The sequence below is a fragment of the Drosophila montana genome, unplaced genomic scaffold, assembly GCF_035044405.1.
Source record: "Drosophila montana isolate Dmon_TW-CO22-7 unplaced genomic scaffold, ASM3504440v1 contig_3200_1, whole genome shotgun sequence".
Lineage (NCBI taxonomy): Eukaryota > Metazoa > Arthropoda > Insecta > Diptera > Drosophilidae > Drosophila > Drosophila montana.
The window spans coordinates 1444105-1462359 of record NW_026998080.1 but is presented as its reverse complement, the minus strand read 5'-3'; the positions used below and the strand labels follow the sequence as shown (position 1 = coordinate 1462359).

At 46.6% G+C, this 18255-nt stretch overlaps 3 protein-coding genes across 4 annotated transcripts; 1 reads left to right on the top strand and 2 right to left on the bottom strand.

The window, feature by feature from the left end:
• Positions 1 to 46: 46 nt before the first annotated feature.
• On the bottom strand, positions 47 to 3223 carry Brca2 (BRCA2, DNA repair associated). Its single transcript, XM_064686699.1, has 3 exons — positions 2238 to 3223; positions 2097 to 2177; positions 47 to 2043 (listed from the first exon to the last, which is right to left on the bottom strand). The coding sequence occupies exons 1-3, from the start codon at positions 3139 to 3141 to the stop codon at positions 56 to 58; spliced, it is 2973 nt and encodes a 990-aa protein (XP_064542769.1). The 5' UTR covers positions 3142 to 3223; the 3' UTR covers positions 47 to 55.
• A 301-nt stretch (positions 3224 to 3524) lies between these two features.
• Positions 3525 to 5026, top strand: CSN4 (COP9 signalosome subunit 4). Its single transcript, XM_064686810.1, has 2 exons — positions 3525 to 4154; positions 4213 to 5026. The coding sequence occupies exons 1-2, from the start codon at positions 3594 to 3596 to the stop codon at positions 4861 to 4863; spliced, it is 1212 nt and encodes a 403-aa protein (XP_064542880.1). The 5' UTR covers positions 3525 to 3593; the 3' UTR covers positions 4864 to 5026.
• A 51-nt stretch (positions 5027 to 5077) lies between these two features.
• ACC (acetyl-CoA carboxylase) lies at positions 5078 to 17342 on the bottom strand. Of its 2 annotated transcripts, XM_064686808.1 has the most exons (13): positions 17189 to 17342; positions 16698 to 17026; positions 16508 to 16632; positions 13937 to 14300; positions 12303 to 12591; positions 8496 to 12232; positions 8125 to 8427; positions 7878 to 8048; positions 7389 to 7817; positions 6455 to 7324; positions 6038 to 6385; positions 5835 to 5969; positions 5078 to 5762 (listed from the first exon to the last, which is right to left on the bottom strand). In XM_064686808.1, exons 1-13 carry the CDS (start codon positions 17337 to 17339, stop codon positions 5628 to 5630), a joined length of 7386 nt encoding a protein of 2461 aa, XP_064542878.1. In that variant the 5' UTR covers positions 17340 to 17342; the 3' UTR covers positions 5078 to 5627. The 2 variants fall into 2 exon arrangements, with proteins under 2 accessions (XP_064542878.1, XP_064542879.1); XM_064686809.1 differs by lacking the exons at positions 16508 to 16632; positions 16698 to 17026; positions 17189 to 17342 and adding an exon at positions 15391 to 15650.
• Between the last annotated feature and the right edge of the window lie 913 nt (positions 17343 to 18255).

Below are 18255 nucleotides of genomic sequence, written 5' to 3'. Positions count from 1 at the left end.
CAGCACTGCAACATTGGTGTATGTATATGTATTTTTTGTACCGCACTTTTATTTTTTAAATATCATGGTTCGATTTATTCCGTATGCGACTCAAGCCGAGTCGTCGGGTTTTAGTTGTGGGAGCATAGATCGGTGACAGCGCCTCTTCACTCTTGCGCTTACCCACACGTTCCCTGTGCACGCGTGGCGATTCCTGGGAGCAGCTTCGATCGCGCATTACGCGCTGCGCTTCTCCCTCCACGCTGTCCTTGCGATTGGGCATGGGCGTGCTTGTCGAGGCTGCCATGGGAGCAAATCGTCTAATCGGCGTGCGGCCAGCATCCGCACTGCAGTTCTCTGCATCCCGCTTCTGTTTTCGCCGCTTATTCAGGGACAGCAGATTACGGCGCGTAATTATCGAGCTCTTTGTGGCTTTGTCCAGAGGCGAACGCTCGGAGAGCTGTGTCAGCGAGGACTGCAGCTCCGGCGTGCATTTGGGCGTCTCGAATGGAACATTCAAGGTTTCAGAGTTCTTCTGTGTGACTAGATTCGGCTGTGGTGTCGCTGTTATCAGACCAATCCTGGTTTCAGGCGCAAATGGCGTGATTCCATCGATAGAATCACTTGTTGGCTCAGGAATTCCTTTTTCTATATCCTCTTCTGTGGTAAGTTTTCTAGACAAATTTCCAAATACAACAGATTCTGATATGTTTCTCGGCGCACACCTTTTAAGCTGAACCTTATCCAGCTGTTCCTTTTCTTCCTCTTGTTGATTTAAACTCCCGACTTCCAAATCGGCCATCAACATTGCTGCCCTTTGCCGCATCTCATCCGTTAATTTCACGATCTTATTGGATGCAGTGCGAAATTCGATATTTTCTGAAATTTCAGAATGGAGACTTCTATTTTGATTCGCTTCTGAGCCTTCATTTGCATTCTTCTGAACCTCCTCCAACTGTTCCTTTGTTGTCTCTTGGGGATTTAAGCTCCCAGTTTCCAAATCGGCCATCAACATTGCTGCCCTTTGCCGCATCTCCTCCGTTAACTTTACGATCTTATTGGAAGCAGTGCGAAATTCGACATTTACCGAAACGTCAGAATCAATATTAACTATACTTCTATCTGCTCCTATTTTCTGGGAGTAGCTAGCTTCTATGTCGGCCATAAACTTGGCAGCTTCTTGCTGTTTTTCCTCAGAAACCTGGATTGTCTTGTTTGAAGCAGTGCGAAATTCGACGGCATCTGGAATATCCATGGGCTGCCATTCACTAAATGGTATCATATCCAACTGACTGCAAACGTAGCTCTCGGCTGGTGTTGGTTTGCTGTCTGGTATGTCCATGGGCTGCCATTCGCTAAAAGGAATCCCATCGAGCATTTCACAGTCTGCAGTTACTTCCTCTCTCTTTGCAGTGTTCATGCCCAATTCAGCTAATGAATTTACATCACCTTTTTGCATTTGTTTCGGCGCTTCGAGGGTTTTATTTGGTGACGAACCAGGAATCCTATCCATTTGTGACCCTTGAGCATCTGATTGATTCTCAACAACTGTCTCCAAATCAGCCATCAACATGGCTGCTTTCCTGCGCATCTCCTCGGTTATTTTCATGGTCTTGTTTGATGCAGTGCGGAATTGTATACCAGCAGAATCTCTGCCGTTAACGACCTCGCTTGGTTTCTGTGTGTAGCTCGCTTCCACATCAGCCATTAATTTCGCAGCTTCCTTTTGGTGCTGCTCAAAAACTTTTATGGGTTTGCTTGAAACAGTTCGAAACTCGCTGGCATCTGGTTGCCACTCACTGAATGCAATCAGTTCCAGCTGCTTACAATCAGTTGCTTGCAATTCTTTCTTTTCCGAGGCAGAGATTAGATTTATATTTGCTGAAGGTGCAATGTCTATGGGCTGCCATTCACTTAAAGGAATCCCCTCAAGCAATTCGCTTTCTTTAGCTTTCAAATGAGCGTTTGATGTGGACAAATTCTGCGTTTCTGTTTTATCCAAAGGCACTTTTAGCTTTTGTGTAATGAAGTCAGCTTTAAACCAATCCCCACACAAACTTGTATCTATAAAAAAGTAATATTATATCTATAGAAAATGGAAATTATATGGCACACACCTTGTGATTGGCCAACTTTAAGCGGAGTTTCCCTTGTCAGCAAGCGAGAACGCTCGCTAAATAGCGAAAACTCAGCATCATCTGTAAAGAGTACAAAAATATAGTAAAAGCAGACAAATTAATGATTAATAAGAGACTCACCCGTTATTTTAATATCACAGTTTTCATCATAAAATTTGCACTGCTCCGTGCTGCCAAGAAAGTAGCCCATATCCTCGACAACATCTGTTGCATCTTCTTGCTCGTAATCCATAGCTTCTATTGCTGTACAATTTTTGGGATCAACTTGCATATCGGGCAAATCAATTGATTTATTAACATTGTTTTGCGAGAAGAATGCACTCAAATTGAGGAGGTTTTCACAGATCTTTTGCGAGCTATTCGCATCGAAGGCGCAGTGAGTCGTCGTGGGCACTTGGGTGGTGTAATCCTCTTGCACAGATAGCTCTGAGGAGCAACTCAAGCGATCCTCATCATCAGCTGTGCTTGCTGCAATTGCTGTCGGGCGCTTGTGACCAAAGGTTTTAATTTTCTTGCTACGAAAACGAAACCAGGGCGAAGCATCATCTGTGGGCAGCTGCTCCTCCACATATGTGGGCGACGAACAGAAATCCCGAAGTATTTCTTGCACAATGCTGCTTGGTTTACTTAGCAACTGTTCTGTTGCTTCTGGCTCGGGCGAGGCTTGCTGCATGGGCATCTCCTGGCTCTCCAGCATGGACTGCAGCGAGTTGAAGTTTTGTGAGGCAGGCACGGAACGTACCCGCAAAGGCTCTTGTTGGGCGCGCAGGCAGTCCAAGCGGTCGGCTTCAAAAAGCTGTTCTTCGCGCAGCTCCCAAGCACTCACCAAGTCCAGTCGTGGCTGTTGATGTGGAGTCCCACATGGCCATTGTGTTACCGGCGCCCGCTTTGTCTGGATGTCGTAGTTTTCTTGTACTGTACGAGTTTTTCTTCTAAGTAGGAGTTCGGACCGCTTGGAACAACTGGGACTTGGTTTCGTTGGACTTGCATCTATGCTGTAGTCATCATCATCATCATCTTCCATGTTCAACAGGCAAATCCATGCCCAAATTCTAGTTGCCGACGTGTTTGCCGCTCTGTTTATATAAAATCTTCGATTATCGATAAATGTTCTTGGCGCTGTAGAATGTCATCGACTAGAACCAAAGTTGCCACCTGTTTAAATTATTTTTTACCAAAATATATATCTTTAGTATAAGGGATATCGTATTTGATTGTTTATTATTCAAATTTAATTTAATCTAAGTAATAGTTGCATTCTTTTTAAATTAAAATAATTAATAAGGGTGATATGAAATTTGAAAATTAAAAAAGGATACCATTTTATATAAATAAAGTACTAGTTTTAGGCACATATGGCAACTCTGACTATATCTGTCAGCGTTGTCCAGCACTTGGTGGCCTATCGATAATATTTATTAGTTTGTCCGATTTCTTATTGCAATAAAGTCATTGTTTGCGTTAAGATCCTAGATAATGGGTATATCTACGGCGGTGCTGCGTACCCAGTTGATGGGCTTGACCAACTTCATTGGTACGCACAAGGACCAAGCGGACAAGTACCGCCAGCTGCTGAAAAGTGTCCTAGCAAACACCGGTCCCGAATTGATCGATACACTGAAACTCTTTGTGGAGGCCATTGTCAACGAGCATGTTAGCCTGGTCATAGCTCGTCAGATACTGAACGATGTGGGCGTGGAGCTGAGTAAACTGCCCGACGACATGTCCAAGCAGCTGTCCCATTTCACACTGGAGAAGGTGCACCCACGCGTCATATCGTTTGAGGAGCAAGTGGCCGGCATACGTTTCCATTTGGCCAACATATACGAGCGTAATCAACAGTGGCGAGATGCGGCCACCGTTTTGGTTGGCATTCCCCTCGAGACGGGCCAGAAACAATACTCCGTGGAGTGCAAGTTGGGCACATACTTGAAAATAGCACGTCTCTATCTGGAGGACAATGATTCGGTGCAGGCCGAGCTCTTCATTAATCGCGCCTCGCTGCTGCAAGCAGAAACAAACTCCGAGGAATTGCAGGTAAAATCGTTATTTAAACCTAGTTTCGACCTATTTCTATCTGTTGTCTGTACTGCAGGTGCTGTACAAAGTGTGCTATGCCCGCGTTCTCGATTACCGCCGCAAATTCATTGAGGCTGCCCAACGCTACAACGAACTGTCCTACCGCAAAATAGTGGATCAGGGCGAGCGGATGACAGCGCTGAAGAAGGCGCTTATCTGCACAGTGCTGGCCTCGGCTGGGCAGCAGCGCTCCCGAATGCTGGCTACACTCTTCAAGGATGAGCGCTGTCAGCATTTGCCAGCCTATGGCATACTGGAGAAAATGTACTTGGAACGGATTATACGTCGCTCGGAGCTGCAGGAGTTTGAGGCATTGCTGATGGATCATCAAAAGGCTGCCACACCAGATGGCTCTTCCATATTGGATCGCGCTGTCTTTGAGCACAATTTGTTGTCCGCCAGTAAATTGTACAACAACATAACATTCGAGGAACTTGGCGCCCTGTTGGACATACCCGCTGCCAAGGCGGAGAAGATCGCCTCGCAAATGATCACCGAGGGACGCATGAATGGACACATCGACCAAATCTCAGGCATTGTGCACTTTGAGAATCGTGAACTGCTGCCCCAATGGGATCGTCAAATTCAATCGCTGTGCTATCAAGTAAATTCCATAATAGAGAAAATCGGCGTGGCCGAGCCGGACTGGCTGGATCAACAGAACTGAGCATGCGAGGTGGGCAGACTGCATCATTTAAACTTTACTGAAATTCTCAGCCTGATCTGGGAAAGTTCGACATGTTTTACATTTAATTTTACGCTTGCCGCCGAGTTCCATGTGTAAATTTCATTTTGAATTTAAGAAATAAATGGCAACAATGCATACAAAATGATTCCATGAATCAGTGCAAATACGAAACAATAGTAAAATATAAATTCAATTTATATGAAACATGTACATACACACACATTCACAATAGTATTTCTATTCGTATAATTCACAAAAAATCTCTGTGTATATAAACAATTTTAAGTCTTAGACAACTAGCGGAAAGTTTTGCTTTTGTATACAATACAAATACAAAAACAATGTATATTATATATAAATATATATATATATCTTTAGAATAGTGTATATATATATCTTCTTTTTTTTTTTTGATATCTGAGTAACTACCAAATTTAAATGAAGAGGGTTCCTCGTACTACCCGCTGCCTACAATTCCAAAAAAAGAACAGACAACAGCAGAAGGTCTGCCAATGCCATTGAAGTTAACTAATTAGTATCTAATGTAATAGGCTAATTAAATTTACAAAGAATTCAACTAAACAAAATGCAAATGGTACAAAAGCAAAGCTTTTAAACGATTCGCTGAAAGCATCCTAAAGGTAAACAAACACTCTTCGATATTGTGCGTTGCACCAAACATAATCCGAACACCAAATTTTAAGGAGACTCAATTCTCACATAACTTAATAGTTAACGTAGAGTCATCCTTGGGTATTCGCGGAGGACTCCTCGTTTAGCTGCATTTGTGCCAACGTGCGCACCACAACGCCACGACTCACTGGCGTGAGGCCTTGGCAGAGGCCAACAACAGCGTCCAGCGCCACATCCGGACAGTCCTGTGACAGATAAAATATTTATATATATATTAATACATAAACTATATATAATTTAAAATCTTTATAGCCAACCTCTAGCATTTTGGATATTGTGGAGATGATGGCATCCCGCCTAACAGAGCTTATATTTTTGGACACAATCGATTCGGCATTTATTTGCTCCTGATACCAGGCTACCATTTCCTCATTCTTGTCCCACAAATAGGCCTGTTAGAAACACACACACGTATTAAATTTGTATATGCAGTGTCTGTCAGCTGAATAAGGATATCTACCTCAGTGGCGCCCTTATCCTCGACCAGCCAGCGACGGAGCATCTGCTTGGCCTGACCCACAGAGAGATTATCCTGCGCGCGCAATATCTTCTTGATGTACGCATCCTCGAGCAGCAGCCGACGCAGTCGCCAGTAGAGCCAGCGACGTGATTCGCGCCAGGGCACAATTTCGCTGATGCACTCCTTCTCCAGCATACGCTCCGGCGTATCGTGCAGATCGGCAAAGTGCACGGCGACCGTGTGATAAACATGCATCAGTATGGCGATGCGCGCCTTGATCTTCTCATCCAGCAGCGCCGCCTTTACCTTATCGCCAGCGGCCACCGCTTCGTCGTGCTCACGCTTTAGCTATACGGATAAATTTATGAAAATTAATTTATCTATATAAAAGAGTTTATATATTCAGTCTGATCCTACCCCAATGGTGGTGCCATCCAGGCGATGTATTGTCTTGACGAGATCCTTTTCTTTGTACTTGATCTCCACAATGCCCTCGGGCTCGAGCACACCGCCGCGCGCTTCTGGATCGGCATAGGTTTCCATATAACGCGGATTGATGAGCGAATCGAGCACAGCCCAAGCGCCGCCACGCAGCTCGGCATTGGGTGGCAAATAGATGAGCACCGGCTTCTTGTACTCCCGCAGACCATCGACAATGTATGCCCCAAACTTGACAATCTGCTCGTACATGTCCTTCATGCCGCCGGAGAAGCCTCGCCAGTTGGCAAACACAATCAGTGGCAGCTCCTCGTGTCCGAAATCCTTGATAGCCTGCGCCGTCTTGTACGATGAATCTGGATACCATACTTGACCGGCCTGCTGCAGTGTCTTGGCTTCCGAATCCAGATTGGCCGGATCGGCGGGCATTTCCACCTCCACAGTGCGCGTCTCCACGGCTATAACGCCGACGGGCACACCACCCAAGCGAGCGCGACCCGTGACGACGGTTTTAGCCCATGGCGCCATGATCTCGTTCCAAGAATCGCGATCGAAGAAACCATTTTCCCAATCATTGGCATTTACAGGATTCACACGACCGGCGAGCATCCAGCGCGGATCATAGGGAGATTTGGTGGGCATGAAATCGACAGGACGATCAATTTGATCGCTGGGCAAAACAATGGGCAGATCACAGCCAATGTAGGCGGGAATGTAGGATAGCCAGTCGAGTATTGTGTAGACGCCATCCAAATCGATGGCTTCCGTTTTGTGGGTGACGCCATTGTTGAACATGATCTGAACGCCACCCAGCTGGTTATTCGAGGCATAAACCTTGCGGCCGAGCAGCTGGAGAGGAGAGCACGATTAATACAGGTTACCATAGGTTACCATGACTAATGCTATAACCTACCTTGTTGAGAGCAGCATAACCCGTGAGTATAATATGCGAATTGTCAATCTGTATGACACGCTGACCCAGACGCACCACATAGGAGCCAATGCCAATGGTGCGGCAGGTGACCATGGCAATGGTCACAATCTCCTCGTACGCCTGCGATGTTTCGCCGGCAATGAGGCCAGCGTAGCGCAGATTCTCAACGCCCAGACCGTCGTCTTTGCCAATGATATCGGTGATCTTATAGCGCTGCTCGCCCTCATCCTCGATGAGTATGGCACGCACCGAATTCAGATTGGCCACCTTGGCATAATCCTCCGTGGACAGGTATAGATATTTGAAGCCCTTGTCGGGCTCTTCGGGATCCTCCCAGGCTATTCTAAACATGGCTTTCACCTCCTCGGCAAGACCAATGCGCGCGCCGCTGTTCACGGAGATGTAGATCTGCGGGAGGACAGTTAGTTATGAAGTGCAGTTCCGGCAGTGTCCAGTGGAGCTACTTACACGAGGCACTTTGAGTTTGCGCGCCAGCTGCGATGCCTTGGCAAAGAGCACATCCTCCTTGATGCCAAAGGAGCCAATCAAATAGGTCAGATCGTTGGCAATCACTATAATCTCGCGACCAGCTGGATACTCGGGTGTGGCCAGCACAATACGCCAAGCAACCATGCCACACTGAAAGAGAAGAAGAAGGAAGGCGGTTTATAGATTCTATCTAGGGTGGCCAATCCCAGCTCCTATATATACTCACATTATTCTCGCCCGGCAGACGCTGCAGCTCGACCAGATTATCATCCTCCAACACCAGCTCCTTGCATTCGAGCAGTATCTTATCGGGTATGCGTATATCGACAGTGGGTCGCGCCTTGGAGAACTCCTTCCAATGACGTTCGGTCATCTGGCGGAACATGTCGGGCACATCGTAGACATAGGTGGTGCCATTCGATTGGGCCTGGAAGCGTTTCTGCTGCAAAAAGTCTTTGGTCATGTACGGCGAGGAGATGGGATGGCCATGCAACGAGCCCTGCTTGTCGCCATAGGCCCTAAACTTGATCTGCAAGAGGAAAGAGTAAGGGATTAGCTGCTGGAACTGGTTGCTAATCGAGGGGTGCCTCCACTTACGATGCCCGTTTCGGGTTCGGTTTGTTCCGTGTACATGGAGATGTCCAGGAAGTAGCCCGAATCGTTGGCTATGCACAGACGCACCGCCTGCGTGGGCGATTGGGGCGACTGCCGGATGACCATCTTGAGCTCAGCCTGGAGCACGCGCAGCTTCCACAGACGCGGACCATAGCGCATGATCATCTTGGTGACGGACTCTTCGATTTTCGCGGGATCCATGATGACGGTGGGCACAAAGTTGAGGAATATGTGATTGCAATCGGTGCGTTTGGCATCCGGATGGGAGAAGGCCACCTCCAGTTCATCCATCGCCTCGAGCAGCACACGTTCGCCCTCGTTTTGCAGATACTCAAAGGAGGCCTCCTTGGTGATCAGATCCGAGTGCCGGATAATGGAACGTATGAAGAAACGGAAGTCGGTGACCTCTTGACCCTTGGACACCTTGGCCCTGCCCAAATACAGGTGCATCTTCTGATTGGCCGTCGGCAATGCCTCCAGATCGTAAGTCTTCATGCGATTCAGCTCCAAATGGAAAGCGGATGCCGGCTCCAAATGTCTGTAGATACGATCCTCCTCGAACTTGTCCCGGGCTCGATACGTAAAGAACTTGGGGAACTGGCGTTTCTTGAGCGCGGCAAAAGTGATGCGACGTATGCGTCGCTGAAACAGCTCCTCGTTGTGCTCCATGCAGTAGTTGCCGAAGATCTGTGACATTTGCACGTCGTCCATTTCGCCCGTCTCCCGCACCGCAACGCTGATGATATGAATGGGCTCCGTGGATTTGGCCTCTTCGGCGGCATTGGCACGCGTGATGGGATCCGAGAGTGAGACATTGATCGAGGTACTGTGACGACTGTCCGATATGGAATCGGCAGCCTCAACCGCCTCCAATACCTTGGCGCTGACCAGCGCTGGCGAAACGAAGTCCTCCAACAGATCCAGGATCTCATCGGAGTACATGGAAAAGTGCTCGAACGAATCAAAGGCCGCAATGGCGCCGGTGCGCACAAAGGAGCTGCCCATCGTTTCGGTAGCTATCGCCTGATCCAGGCCCTCCGGCGAACTCATGCGCGAGAACAAACGATTCGGATGCGCCGTCGGCAGCAGAAACTGGAAATGCACCAGCGGCAATCCGCCGGAGAGCTCCAGGTGCTGCAGACAGGTCAGCTCATACGAGGTGTAGGCGCGTCTCACGTAAACCTCGAGGGCGGCATTGCAGACAGCCCGATTGGAGTGATAGAAGAAGTCGTGGAGTATGTCGAAGATGGACGTCTCCGAGAGAATCAAACGCTGCAGGTTCTCCGGATGGAAATCGTGACCATACATATCCACGGCCGACAGAAAAATTGACTCCATCTGATTGTGACGCAGTTCATAGGCCGGCTGATGGGCGGCAATGAGCACCTGGCGGGAACGCAGGGCCACACGGGAGTGCTCCGCCCGGTTCAGGGAGGTCAGCTCGCTGAGCGTGTTGGCCAGCTCGTCGGTGAGGCCCGGCTCGTTGGCCCACAGATGATCGATGAGCAGCGTGACCAGCAGATTCTTTTTGGCCACCTGCGAGTGCGAGAATATCGTATTGACCACCGTCAACATGTCGTCCTTGTTGTGCTCCCGCACCAGGCCCACGCACTTGTCGTAGTGTCCGTGCTGGAACTGTGACTCCACATCGTAGTACTGACGCAACAGCTCATGCACGGCTGCCTTCATGCGACCGCGTATGCCGTTCCTGTAGCGCTGCACCAGCTGGACAATGCTCTGGGTGGTCAGGAAGAAGACGTCGCGATCGGCGCGCTTCTGGAGCGTGGCCGCATGGCTGTCGATGACGCTGGCGATTTGCTGCGAGGGGAACTGCGCCAGGACGCTGGTGATGTTGCGCTCGTAGAGTGTCATCAGTTTGCGTATCTTCTTCTCCACGGAAATGGGTATGCGGCCCGATATCGAGGCGATCACCTCCTGCAGCTCCAGCAGCGGCAATGAAGGATCGCGCAAGCTCTGCATAAATTTCTCAATAATATCCCGGAGGCGTTGCGCATTGTAGGGCTCGGGCAGACAGTAGCCGGCCAGGGTGTTCTCCAGGATGGCCTTGTAGGTGTTGTGCACACGGTTCAGTTTCTCGGGCAAGGGAGCATTCTCCGGCTGCGAGAATTGGCTCTTGCAGGGCTGTGCCTTTGTAACCAGCGAGGGATCATCCAGTTCCAGATGGCCGAGCAGCATGCCCGCATCGAGCACAGCGCCAGGGCGACGCACAAAGGTGACAGTGCCCGCCTCCTGGGAGGTCAGCGTCATCACCATTTTCATGACCTCGATTTCAGCAAAGGCCTGCCCCTTGGCCACATGTGCGCCATCCTCGACGAGCATGTTGATCAGCTTGCCAGCCGAGGGACTGCGCAACAGCGAGGGATCGTTCTCCTTCTCGAAGACGCACGTCTGGTTGCCGATGACAATGCGATAGCGATCCACCTCCTCCTTCATGTAGGTGGTGTACGAGGCGCCCTCCAGCGAGATGAGCAGCCCGCCATCGGACAGACGATGCACCTCGATCTCCTTGAACGAATTGTTCATCAGCAGGAAATAGGAATTGTGTCCGCTCTTCGCCGCCTGCACCTTGTAGCGCAGCCCGCCGTTGATCAGCTCCACATCCACCACGTTGCTCAGCGTGTTGGCGGCTTGGATCTGACCCTTCTCCAGCGAGGTCTGGAAACTGGTGAATGCCTCCGTTATGTGGCGATCCGCTATGTGCAGCGCACCGCACATGACGCCCAGCAGAATGTCCGGCTTCTCGGACTGCATACGCTCCGCAATCAGCGCATCCAGCCAGGCGGTGTCTATGCTATTTTCCAGGAAACGATTCGTCTCGAGCAGCGTAATCAGATATTCGACTGTCGTGCGGAAATCACCGCGAATGGACAGCTCCTTCAGGGCAATCACAAGATTCTCGCGCGCCTGCTGACGATTCTCGCCCCAGGAGAAGCAATGGCCGAACTGCGAGTCCGCAAACTCGTGCAGGCCACCCGAGGCGGCCACGCTGAAGTAGCCCCAGACATTCTTGCTGGAACGGAAGTTGAGCTCCTGCACGGTGCCGGAGCTGGGCTTAAAGCCCTCGTCCGGATTCTCGGAGGTGATGCGTGCGGCAATGACATGGCCCGACGGGCGCGGCTTATTTGGCGGATTCTCAAAGTCAATGACGGACGAGCCCCACGGCGATTCGCCGTAGAGCAGACGTATATCCTTCAGACGGTACAGGGGTATGCCCATGCCGATTTGCAGCTGACAGGCGGGCAAATTGACATCGGCTACCATTTCCGTGCACGGATGCTCCACCTGCAGACGCGGATTGAGTTCCAGAAAGAAGTATCTGCCCTCTGGATCGTACAGATACTCAACCGTGCCGGCGCTCACATATCCCACCATTTTGGCGAGACGCACAGCTGCCTTTTCCATGTCCTCGAAGACCTCCGGCTGGGCGACAATTGCCGGCGCCTCCTCAATGATCTTCTGATGGCGTCGCTGTATGGAACAATCGCGTCCAAACAAGCTGATCGCATTGCCATACTGATCCGCCAGTAGCTGCACCTCCAAATGCCGTGCGCCGCTCGCCAGCTTCATCACGAATATGGGCGAGCCGGGCACCTCGGCCTGCACCTGACGGAACAGGCCCGGAAACTCCTCGGGGGTGTCCACGCGACGAATGCCCTTACCGCCGCCGCCCTCCGAAGCCTTAATCATCACCGGAAAGCCTGCAAAGTGCGAGAAAATAAATATTTGTAAATAGTGCTCAGTCAATCTTATCTTGGGCAAATATCATACCAATCTTGGCGACAGCGGCCAGGCCCTGCTCCACATTGGTGACACAGCCGCGTGCAAACAGTTCACTGGATATTTTAATCTTCTTGCCGCTGTACTGCGCCTTCAGACCGGAGCCGGACCACGGCAATGTGGGTATCTCCGCCGTTTGGGCCACAATCGAGGAGGCCACCTTATCGCCTAGCGCCCACATCGCACGCTCCGGCGGGCCGAGAAATACCAGACCCTCCTTGTGCAACAGCTCCGGCAATTTCGGATTTTCCGACGCATGACCCCAGCCAGCCCACACAGCCTGTAGTATAAAAATAATAATAATACTCTCATTAATTGCGAAGCGGCTAATTGAATAGATGGCAAAATGTATTTAGGTGAATGATAACGGTTATGGCACATGGCATATCAATTGTGACGTCAGTGTGAAAAACAATTTTCAACTAGGTTAACACGCTGCTCGACTAGGTTATACCCTGCATGAAGGACACAAGTGCTCTTTTCAATGCACGTAGAAGATGCTCTGCACTTCTGACAATTTATTGTATATATAATTGTATGTAAAATAGCTTCAATAACTGCAGGCCCCACTTGAAGTAATGAGAATCACATAGAAAGGCATAATTAATTGCTTTAATTAATCTTAATTTATCTTATCGCTGCTCCCTTTCACTTTCCTGCACTATCACTAGCTCATTAGCTCTCTGACTGCTGACTAAGGTTTAATATTGTCTACTTTCTCTTGATTAATTCAAAATCGCTTATTTCTTTCTTGGTCTCACCCATTTTTAGCCTGTGCATCTCTCTCTTTTTCTGCTCTCTAGGCTCTTTTCTGCTCTTTCCAAGAAATATTAACTATGACAGACTGTTTTCTATATTAAACTGGTTACAAAGAATAATACCAAAATCTTGTTGGTGTTTCTTGATAATATGAAAATCGCAGAAAAGGGGCAAAACGCATTTCTGCTTCTTCTAATGCTTAAAGGGTACAAAAACGGAAAATTACTTTTAGTAAAAGCATATAAATTTATTTTTAACTAAAAATACTTATTATGGCCGCATAAATCTTTCATCTGTTGTTATTTGGTTCAATTATCTTTATTGAAGGTAAGTACGCAAGTGTTAGTCTCTTCGTATCTAAATTTAAATGTTTATGCATGAAAGGCAGATAGTTAAATGTGTGCTATAAAAACCTATAACTGCTATAAAAACTCTAGGAGAATGTATAACCAAATTGCAGGAGAATTTATTACGGAAAGGTTTCTAAAGTGCTTTTAATTAGGACAGTGTTACACCTATACCTACACCTATAGTATAATATATTAACTAGTTAATTAGTTAGAAAACATGTTTGACTTTCAAGCTGATAAGTTCAAATTTAATAACTCTTCTATTGTTGCACAGTGTAATCAATTAAGTATCTGCTCGTTAAAGGCAAGCACCTGTTATCCCAAGTGCAGACACGCCCCCTTTTTGTTTTTAGGGGCTGTACAAAATGTGGAAAATCGAACGATTCTACTTGGGTTCGAGTACGGCGCGAGTAAATAGAAATCATACGATACGAAGTCTAGGCGAGATGTGGAGGGCAGGGCACGCCGACTCTGGGGCTGGGCAGGGCTGGGTTAAGAGAAAAACAAAATACGTACCTGCACTTGAGTGCGAAGTGCGATATCCACAATGAGCTCGACATTCGCATAGTTGTTGTTGTTGGATCCGCCGGGTACGGGCACATAATGATCGGCCATTTTGATGTACTCCGCGTTCGCCTTGAGATCCTCGGGCGTGACCATAACCACAAATCGTACCGCCCGCTCGTTCTTGAACATCTCATAGGACCAGCGGCGGATCGAGCGCATGCACTTGACCGCCGCGATGCCATTGTTGGCGATGAGAACCCGATTGATGACACGCGTGCCCCCGAAGCGCTTCACAAACTCCTCCGTGGTGGCAATATGAAAGTCCCGATCCTGATGACGATCCTGGCCGAGGCCAGTGCGCGACATGCTGGGCCTGCAATAGCGAAAGCGAAATGAGAATATGTGCCAAGTTCTGCTCCATTTGGTATTTGGTTGAGCAACAGGTGTGATAGATCACACTTAAAAAAGAACAATACAGCCCTTTGAACCCTGCGCTCATTATGAAAAAAAAAGAAGCAATAAGAGCCGAAGACTGAATACCCTTGTGGACATATAGACGGTTGCAGATAACTTGGGAAAGTAGTGAAGCTCCCAATTGCTTACCCTAAGATATCGTAAAAAACAGCAAAATTTTCCATTCAAATACTCAGTTTTTGAACGATGCTTCCTTGAGATATAGCTGGTCGATATTAATAAGATTTTGTACATATCTAAAGAGTATGGCAATTCAGGTATATTTCATGTGTGGTCAAGATTTCTTGAAAAAGAAGAGAAATGTTTTAAGGCTGAGTATCTAGATTGTATAGAAACTGACAGATGGGTATGGCTATATCGAGTCAATTTGATGCTGATTAAGAATATACATATATATAGCGGGTTCAGCTTGATCTAATTTACTGCGCAACACATATAAATATCACAGCAAGGTTATAAAAAGATTTAAGTACAATCAATATTTGACTGATAAGTTTTATGGCATCTATAATCAAAGTAGGATATAGTAAACAAATTCAAACGACAACAATTTTTGTCAATAATAATAAGAGAAGACATAACGTATGCCAACACATTATGATTTTAAAGTTTTGTAGCGCAGTGTTACATTGGCAGGTGTCTGTGGGTCAATGTTAGGCTAGCTAGAGAGCGAGAGAGAGAGAGAGAGGGAGAGAGTGGATGGGGGCACAGCTCCAGACGAATATGAAACAGCAGCAAATGGAATTTTAAAGGCATTTTGGCAAACCGGTTTTTACCAAATCAAAAGATTATTTTTATTGTGTGTTTCGTAAGCTCTTTTACATTGTTTACTTTGCTCGCACGCGCGCGCTCTCACTCTCACTCACTCTCGCTCAATCTCGCTCTCGCTCTCTCTCGAACGGAGGACGCATTTTGCAAGTGAATTATTTACTTGCCATAAAAATAATTATGCGTGATTTGTGTATGTAAATAGTTTATGGCTGAATTACTTAATGGTGCCGGCGGATGAAACGCTTAAAAGCGAAGAATTGTTGTTGTTGTTGATGTTGTTCATATTAATGTTGCTGTTGTAGGCAATGTCATCGCTGCTGCTGATGATGTTGTTGTTGCCGTTGCACTGATCAATGGCCACAATATTGGGTATGGCTAGTGCTGAATTTTCTGTTGCCGATGGCAGCAGCTCTTCACCGGTTTCCACAAGCACAAAACGTTTGCTGGCGCGACGCTTCAACATTTTAGCATACGCAATTAAAGCCACGATCATTCAAGTCCAAAGTTTACAAGTTACTGTATATCGATTTACAGCCCAACTAAAATATCTATCTATATTATGCAAGCGCATGTATTATACAAAAATATGACTAATCAACATGCAGCGCGACTTTCACCGTATTGAAAATACAATGAAATACCACTAAAAACTATTGTGACAGCGAGCCGGTCAATAGCAAAGAAATGAAAAAAATCACACGCGAGAAATGTTTTGGGCAATGAGCTTAACGCTATGGCGACCGACGGGCACGGCAACTGTTTAAAAACTGGCAGCACGGGCAACACCGCCAGCTTGAACAACCCATTGCTGATGACGAAGGCGTCGACGCTGACGTCGTTACTCATACGACCCGTTGGTTGGGTATGAGAGAGAGCGCGTGCAGAGAGAGCAGAAAACAAAAGCGCACAAGATAAATTGTTGACCCTTGTTGACAGCGGCTTCATTTGTAATTATGAACAGGGAGAGAAGAAGAATCAACAAGAACCAAACAGTGAGTGCTTCAGGTGTTAACATTTAACATTTACGCTCTCACAGGCTGCCGCCTGCTGCAGCAATTGCAGCTTTTGCTCTCACGCACTCTTGCACTTGTTAACTGCAGCTTTGGCTCTTATGCGCGTTGCTGACGCTCTCGTAAAAGCTTCACTAAAGATAACAACGTTTGCCATTGCCGCTCTTTCAACGCACGTTGTTATTGTCGTTATTGCCGTCTCTTTCTGTGAAACTCGCGCGATTTGTTTGCCGCGGAGAACGAACCTCAACAATTATGACGTACATTTTTTTTATCTACGAGATTTGTGGTGCTCTCGCGTATTGTTGATGTTTGGATAACTAACCTCAGACGCTTGCGACGTTCCGCAATGTCGCCATTTTGGCAGACATCGCTTTGCATTTTCTGCGGGAATTCATCGCCAGCTTCGCCCGCCTCGATGGCCTCCTTCTCATCAATTTCATCGCCCACCTGTTAAGTTTAAACAATTATTAGATATATTTATGAACTCTACGTTTATAATGTTAAGGAAATACCAGAAAACTGGGGCGTTCGCCGTCCGTAGGCGCGGCCTGTTTTGTTTCCGCGCTTGTCGTTGCCTCCTGTTCGCTCATTTTGTTGTTGTATTTAACGTCAATGTTGTTGTTGTTATTATTATTATTAAAATTACTCAAATCGGTTAAAACGCTCTCCTTTAACTGCTCGCAGAGGCCATCAACATCCGACTTGAGGCTCTCGCTGGAGAATTTCACCTTTTTAATGCAAGACTTCGGAAACCGTTGCTTCTGCTGCTGGTCGCTGCCTTTTGTTGTGGTACTTATCGCTGACGATGTTGTTGCTGTAGCCGCAATTACGCTGGAGTTGTCTGTGCGAGAGAGAGAGAGAGAGAGAGAGACAAGCAAATCCCAATTAGAATAATACGTTAAGAGCTCAAGTTCATTGTTAAGTGCGTGTTAGATAGAGCCCATGTCCATGTTAAGCTTTAATTGGTTTACAAAACAAATAGTACGCTGCGAAAGATTCTTACTATTGTTTTTGTTGTTGTCGTTGTTGGTCGTGTTGTTGTTGTTAGTCGGGATTGCTGTTGTTATTTGTCTTTCGCGGTCGCGCAAGCGACCAAAGACCAAATTCAATAGGTAAGCAATAAACGCCAGAGTGATTAAAAATGCGATAAACATCGGCTACTCATCCACAAAGAAAAAAGCTAAAAGGTGATAATATCGCTAATACATATATAAGATCTCATAACATGTACTTTTTCTTTTTTTTTTTGTTTTGATATTTTTAAATATATGTAGGGCAGCAGGGCAACTGAGTTCAAGAGGTTAAAGTCATTAATATTTATTGAACATTTCGTACGAATTTGTGTGCCAAAGATAGAGGCAAAAAAATGCATAATTACGTTAAACTAGTTTCTTATCCAAGTATTAAGAAAAACATACAAACTATATTAAATTCAAATTGAATGTGTTTTAGCAAATCTTTAATACTCTTATCAGCTAAAAAAAATCAGCGTACTGAGCTTATATAACAAATTCAAGACCTTAAATGTTCAGCTTGAGTGCTTTGCTCACTAAAGTTTTCTGCCCTTTATTTAGAAGTAAACTTGATATGACAAAACAACACTAGATATTAGATATAAAAGGCTGCGACACCTTCCAATTGCTTTAGCATGTGCCATTACGGGTGTGCATTATAATTTAAATAATTATTATGCAACACATATTATATGACAATATGTTTCAGAACAATATTCAACTGATAAGCTGAGGTATACACCTTATATTATTCTGATAAGAAAATATTTTGGAAAAGGTCCTTAGGCTATAGTTTTTGTTTTGGAAGCAAATCACATGAAGATGAAGATTTTATTAAAAAATTTTCAATTTTTTTCAAAAAAGAAATTCTGTCTTAATATGTCAGCTGGCCCGAGGCAGCTGTTCGTTAGTAGAGACTTCACTGTACACCTTAAATTATGTGGCTAGGCCTGTATTTCACCTTAAACCACTTTGCACGTTGTTCGGTTAATTATGCAGTTAACTATTAATTTTTATGGATCCAGACGCTATCAATATTCCCTTGTCAAAAAGCGGC